The following is a 7,205-nucleotide window of genomic DNA, read 5'->3' as shown; positions in this document are numbered from 1 at the left end:
ACAATGCTTATGCCCTCGCACACGAATATTTGCTGATCATGGTGATTTGACCCCCTTATCATTTCAAATACTGATGCAGCCAACATCAGCGCACCTAGATGTGGAAAGCTGTGTATCTGAAGGGAAAGAGACGGAGCAACACGCTAACAGTAGTGGACCTTAATACCCCACATTTGACGTGGACAGATCATCCAGATGGAAAATCAGTAAGAAACCATGAGACTTGAGCTGTACTTCAGACCAAACGGACCTGACAGACATTTACAAACAGTCCGTCCGACAGCCCCAGAAGGCGCATTCTTCTCAAGCACATACGGAATATTCTCCAAGATAAATCCTACGTTAGGCCACAAATACTTGCTGAATGACTGACTCAATGAATGGACACGCTGATCCCCTGTAAGGAAGAAATATAAAAATGAATGCTCTGGGGTGACCATCATCCATCCACCTGCCACCTGGATCAAAAAAAACAAAAACAGAACAAAACAAAACACACAAAAAACTAGATACATACAAAGAATGCAGACAGTATTCCCTGGAGTTTTTAGTTAGCAACCCTGTGTGGAGGTAAGGAAAAGTAGGTTTCTTGGATAGCTTTTACTCCTTTTGGCATTCCTTAGGTAGAAATTAAAGATCTCTGTTTCTATCACCTGTCTTTCAATCAATTGTCTAGCTACCTCTTTCTTTCTGGCTGAGTTGTTGTAAAGACAGTCTGATTTTCATCACCCCTCCATCCTGTAAAAACACAAAAATAAATCCTTTATTAAATACAAACTGAAGAAGTCAAGGACTGGATGCAAAATTTGTGGGGACTATCACAAATTGAAAATGTGGGTCTGTTTGTTCAGTTATCACTAAGGTTTGAGATGGTGGCGGCAGGTCACTAAACAAGCACACAGCCCTTTGAAGCATGGGGGCCTGGCCAAGACTGAGTCCCACGGAAGAGGCAGAGGGGGACGGAGATGGTCCAGGCAGAGGGCAAGAGAGATGGTCTGGGCAGACAAACTGTTGGGCATCAACTGCTCCCTTAAAAACTGCACAGGATCCTCTCAGTGAGAAGACAAATGACCCCCGTCACTCAAAACGGCAGCGCTCTGCCCCTGACATCGGCAGTAATTGGGAACATTAGTCTCTTGCTCCAGCCAATTTGGTTTTAGACTTTATTTCTCATGTACAGTTTCAGATTATACAAAACATAGAAAATAGACTATTTTATAGGCACATTAAGTAGGAAAGTATCTAACTACCCTGAAATCGTATTTGTTTCCAAACCAAGATTCAAATTTAGAGTATCCTTAGCATTTCCGCCAAACCACTGTCCAATATACAAAACTGTCCACCTTTGCTGTATTGTTAAGTAAACTCTCAGCTATTAGCAAGTTTAGTAATTCCCCACCCAGGCAGATCTACAACGAGGCTAGTTTCTACCTCAGCTACGGTGTTCGGTGTGTACATGTAGGCTTGGGGGCAGGGTGGGGGGTCTACTTAATAGAGCACCCTAGGACTTCAGCCTGATGATTAGGGATGCACACACACACACAGCCTCCAGCAGAGAGTGTGAGAGTCGGGGGACGCCTCCTGATTTTCCCATATTCGGGTATGAATATATACATCCACTCAGAGCAAATCAATTCTCCAAACCCAATTTGAACAGAGACCCAAAGTAATTTTAATGCAAATGACAAAATGAGTTAGTCTTTCTCCATCCACAGCCTCTCAATGAAAGAATGACAGTACTTTATTTTAAAAAGTCCTAAAATGCGCCTACAATTCCTTCAAATACCATTGTTACCAGTAGTAGATTTGGTCCTAATATTTGCTTCTTGTTCTTGCATAACCAATAAGCACCAAGTGAGGGCCGATCCTACCTACGGGTGAGGCTGGATATTTTCTCCCTCTGCCATCACTTCTTTGCGCTTCCCCAGGGGGAGGAAAGGCATCTCTCACATTTCACAAAGCCATGACACCACGGAGGCGGGCCCTGAACGCCGCACAGCAGTGGTGATTGGCCAGGAAACTCCACAGAGTTATTTCAGACGCTCACACACCTACGAAGCTCTTAGGGAAGGGAAATTCAGGCATTGCTTGGGGATTAGCCTTTCCAGATTTCTGGTTTATGGGTTTTTGTTTGTTTCCCTTGTGGCTACCAGAAAATTATAGAAAAGCCACCAGGGTAGAAGCGTGGGGGAACCTGGACCCCCCTTCCTCATGAAGCCCAAGGAGAAGCAGCCTGCAAGCCCCAGGGGTGTGACCCACCCACCGACCTATAACATGCCGGTGACAGGCTTCCATGGAGGCAGGAGGGGACAGTTTCTCATCTCTGGTCCCACGTCACCCTGCACTATGCTGGTGGCCTCTCTGTGGGGAAGGGGTCCTGTCTTAGGGCAAATGTCTGGATTCACTTGTGTGTGTTTTCGAAGCCTCACACAGTACCCACGGTGGAGTAAGAACCTCATACTCTGTTAAAAATGAGTGAAGGAGAGGTGAGACACAGACACAGAGGAGACCCAGCTGCACTGAAGAGCTGTTCACGGGCCCGAAACCTACCCCAACCAGAGGACCCCCCAGGTCCTCTACAACTGGGCTGACAGCAAATCAGCAGTCCACTCAGCAAGTCAAGTGCAGAAGCATTTAAACAGTACACGCGCAAGACCTGGTGGGCGGGTCCCACACAGGCCTGGGCACACCTCCCTGGCCGCATGCAAAACACAGGACGGAAAACAGTGGGGTGCAAAGCACTTCCGCCATCAGCACCTCCGGGGTCCCCTGCAATGCCACACACCTCACAGTGTTCACAACTAAGGACAAACTCTGCAAACCGTGTTCCTCAGGACAGCCTCAGAATCGAGGGGTGCTGCCTCACCCAGACCCCGGCAGGCCCGTGCACCCACGTAAGTTTGAGGCCAAGGCGATCTGCAAGCACCTCACAGCTTCGTCTGCTGTCAGGACCCTGGGACCCTCCACGGAAGTGAGCGCTCTCTGGGTGTGACAGAGACAACACGACCCAATGAATGCTTTCTGCCCTGGAGCGTATTTCAGCTGATCTAAAGGCTTCCAGGAGAAAAGGAGGCAGGCAAAGAGCAGGTTCCCTCTGCCCCATGGCCCCTCTTTGGAATCCCTGGTTGTACCCTTTGCAGCCTCCATGACAACCTGTAATCGGTTTTCCTCACTGGTTTTTAATCGTCTCCTCCATCAGACTATGAGCCCCACAAGGAGAATGTCTCGACATATGTCCTGTGCCTGGCAGGCAACAAGCATTCCATAATCTATGTTGATGAATGAATGAATGAATGAATGAATGGTGGAGGTGTCTTCTGAGGCACTAGAAATGGGCAGAGAGAGGCTGGCCAGCTTAGAAGGCAGGGTGGAAAGAGAAGGGGGAGGCCTTCTGGCTTGGAGGAAGGAGGCTGCATGCCCAGGGTGTCTGGCTGTCAGGAGGCCTGGCCAGGGCCTGGACGTTGGGTGGTCCAGATGTAGGCAGCTGTGGAAGAGATAGGGGGGGCTCCAAGGCTGAAGGGGGCCAGGGTTTCAGCCTGCACCTCCCCACTCAACCTGATGAGGCCTTGAGCATTTACATCTGGCCCCAGGATGGTGGTACACCTCAGCATCCCTGAGAGGCCTGTCCGAAATGCAGGTTCCCAGGCCCCCTCCCTAAGACCAGCTCCGTAGGTCTAGGGCAGGACCCCGATAAACTGCATTTTATTTGGTGTGCTAGGGATTGCGAGCTGAGATTCTGTGCCTTGAGGTGAGCTTAAATCTGACCTCCAGGTTAAAGACCCACTTCCCAAAAGCAAACAGATGATAGTCTGAAAGTCTGGTGCCGCTTTCTGGACTCAGTTATACCCCATTACAGAAGGGTGGGGGCTCTAGTCTGGATAGAGACATGACACCAGGGACTATGCCTGTTCCTCACATGGAACTTGGCTAAACATCTGGGGAGGTTTCATCCCTCACCTGGGCCCTGCACCCCCACTCACCCAGAGAGACTGGGGAAGAGAAGCTGGGGTGAGAGGGCTTGGTGTGGCCCAAAGCTAGGGAAGACAGCCCCCGAGACCCACCATTCTCAGCCTCTGGTCCCATCACATGCCATCCCCACGGTCGAGAAACAGCCCGCTGACCATTTTTGGATTTGAGCATCGCCGATTGTTGGCTGCGTCTTGGTGGGACTTTCGGACAGGCGGGAGTTCTGAATTCCAGCCTCATAGTCTATACTCTGATCTCAAGAATGCAAAAACTCTTCTCTTTGGCCTTTAAAGGAAACAACGTTTGCTAGAAAAACCACAAAAAAAAAAAAAAAAAAAAGATTATATACAAAACGGTTATCTGAATGTGGATTCTGTATTGCAGCGAATGCAACCTGGCCCTTGTGTACTATTTGCGCTTCCTTAGTATCAGATACATGAGGCCGCTGGTGAAGGTGAAGGCAAAGGCCACCCAGGCCAGGATGAAGGAGTAGCCGAATCTGCCGTCCGAGGCCCGGCGGTACCATTCTTGGTTTTTCTCATGGAGGTCTTGGCGCCGGTCCGTATAAATGGAAGCTGCAATCATGACACACAGGCCTACAGAAAGAAAGTCAGGGGACAGATGTGTCACAGACCACACCGTGCGTCAGGCACCTGAGGGGACGGCGGCTGGAGTGGAAGACAAACTTTAGCTTCTATGATGGTTGGTATTTCTTTTAGTCTTTTGGAAAGATTGCAACCCGTCGTGTGGCAGACTATTATTACCCTTCCCACTCCTGCTAGCTGAACCCAACTCCGTCCAGGCAGCTGGATCCCCAGCCCAGGGGCCAAGTCGTAATTGGGCTAAGCCAGGGGTCAGCCAGACAGTAAACCCTTTAGGCTTTGCCCTCTCTGTTGCATCCTCGCCAGCTCGGCCGCTGTAGTGTGAGAGCAGCTGGACACATACATAAACACGTAGGAGGGGCTGGGTTCCAATAAAATTTTATTTACAAAAAACAGGCAGTGGGCCAGATTTGGCCTGTGGGCCACAGTCTGCCAAACCTCCCTGGCAATCCTGTCCCTGTTTACTTGTTATAGTTTATGGATTCATATGTGTCCCAGTACTGGCCAGAGAAAATCCTTCACCGACAAGTATTATTCCCTGAACAGAGAAAGATGAGGGAGAAGGAAGTATTTTTTTGTGGCTGGGCTCTCCCTTGCTTACTGCTTTAGATCCTGCCAGGTCAGGATGGATGTCTGGAGCTGCAGCAGCCTTCCTGAGGCCATGAGGAGGCTGTCACTGACACTGAGATGGAAAGAGTGGGGATTCTCGATGACACTGCTGAGCTTCCTGACCAAAAAGCTATTTGCTATATATAAAAACAGTAAAGGTCTCTGTGGCTGAAGTCTGGTTAACTAAATTTGTGGCTAAAAGCGCCTTAACTGAATCACCAACATCCACAGACGTTAGTGGCAGGCTGAGGCTCCCTGCCCTAACTTTCCTTGGGGGACCTATGCCCCTCCCCTCTGCCGAAACAGCATATTCTAGACACCAGCTCCTACCCTACCAGCTCAGCCTTCACGGCTTGGGATGCCTTCCCCGACCCCCTTGCTAAATGCAGACTACGGGGCATAAAACGTCCCTCATGCCGCAGCAGCCGACTTCTCCTTTCCACATCCTCACCCGCCATGCTTGGGGCCCCTGGCTTCTACTCGTGGGTGGCTGGGAAGGGAGTGCTTACTCCGGGAAGCCCGCCATTACTTACATGACATGAGCTGGATGATGGAGGTCAAAACAAATCTCTCCCCCTGCTTGAGGCGGAAGAGCTGGACCACGAAGATCAGGAAGGCCACACAGCAGAGAGTAGTGGACAGGATCATGGTGGCCTGGACCGCCTGCATCGTGGAGTAATCTGTGGGGAGGGCAGAACACCTGAACGAGGGCCACAGACCACCCAGGTCCTCCGGGGCGCTTGGTGACGGCGCCAGCTCCAGTGGGGGTGACAAGAGGCGAGGGTACGCTGGGTTTTCATTTGCACGGTACGAGCGCGAGGGCAGCCAAGGGTCTTGTGACACCCCCGCCCCCAGCGCCCATTTGTGCACTTGCCCCAGGGATCCCCCGCATCCTTTTCTGGAACCTGGAGCAAGAGCCACCTGCCCTGCCATCTCCCTGGTCTGGGCGCTGCTCCCCAAATGCTTAAAAGCACAAACCCTCTGATTCCAATCTGGCAGATTCTGCTTCAAGAGGTTGGGATGGGATGGAATGGGTCAGGATTGGGGGGTCTGCCCTAGAAAGAGCTCCGGAGGGATTCTCAGGGCTGAGTGGCCTTCTGAAAGTGGACGGGGGACTACATGCTGGCCCCCAAGCACAAGACAATGATCCTTGTAATGGCTGCTTGGGACAAGGGAAGGGAGGCCTTTTTCAGATGAACCCGAGAGCAGGGCCTGAGGTTGGGGCTCAGCACAGAACTCCAGCCGAGAAGGGAGCGGGTGGTGGGTGAAGGACACGGTGCACAGGCAGGACTGAAGCTGTAAGCTGGGCCCCACGGCATGGGCCTCAGTTTCCTCACCCGTGGAATGGGGACAGTAAACCGGTCCAGCCTCAACGGGCAGGAAAAGGGAATGGGATAATCCATGAAAGGACTGTAGGGGGTGCCCTGCGAGGGCTGATGTTATTCCCTGGGATGCAGCTGAGACGGATGAGGGGACAGCACCCAGAGTTCCAGAGAACTGAAGAGCAAAACTCCCCTGACTTTCTTGGGCAATCTTGCCTGAAATTGACAGGTGGGAAGCATCATTTTTAAGTCCTAATGGAATGTCTAGAGCTAGGGATCTTGGTTCATTCTGGCTGCACACTGATGACCCAGCCCCCTCCCGGCACCGCTGCACGAGAGCATCTAACACCTGCCCTGCTCCTGCGGTGAGAGAAGAAGCCAGCCGCACACATGTGCAAACACACACCTTACGGCTCCATCTCTGTGAGGTTGGGGAACAGACAAAGCAGGAGACCCTGGTGGCCGTCAGAAGTGGCTGCCCTCGGGGCAGGGGGTGGTGGGCAGAGAGTTGGAAGGGTCCCCAAGGTCCTTCTGGGAGTGTCAGGATGCTATCTGGCTTTGGATGGTGGTTACATGGGTATGTGTATAATTGTCAAAACTCTGAACTGAGCCTTTAAGAAGTGTGCCTTTTCTTCTTTGTAAATTATAGTTCCATTAAAAATACAACTCCAGCAGGCTACATTGAAATGAACTAAATCAGAATCTC

The 7,205-nt window shown here is 51.1% G+C and overlaps 1 protein-coding gene across 1 annotated transcript in view; it reads right to left on the bottom strand.

Moving 5' to 3' along the window:
- Positions 1–1,140: 1,140 nt before the first annotated feature.
- EMP2 (epithelial membrane protein 2) overlaps positions 1,141–7,205 on the bottom strand; it is a 30,461-nt gene continuing 24,396 nt past the window's right edge. Inside the window, exons 4-5 of the mRNA XM_036928183.2 lie at positions 5,711–5,857; positions 1,141–4,562 (exon numbers count right to left, since the gene is read on the bottom strand). Of these exons, the coding sequence (XP_036784078.2) occupies positions 4,375–4,562; positions 5,711–5,857 (335 nt within the window). The 3' untranslated portion in view covers positions 1,141–4,374. The remainder of the gene's footprint in view (positions 4,563–5,710; positions 5,858–7,205) is intronic.

Source organism: Manis pentadactyla, chromosome 10, assembly GCF_030020395.1.
Source record: "Manis pentadactyla isolate mManPen7 chromosome 10, mManPen7.hap1, whole genome shotgun sequence".
NCBI classification, from domain to species: Eukaryota; Metazoa; Chordata; class Mammalia; order Pholidota; family Manidae; genus Manis; species Manis pentadactyla.
Note: the sequence above shows the minus strand (reverse complement) of the source record. Positions and strands in the feature narration are given on the sequence as shown.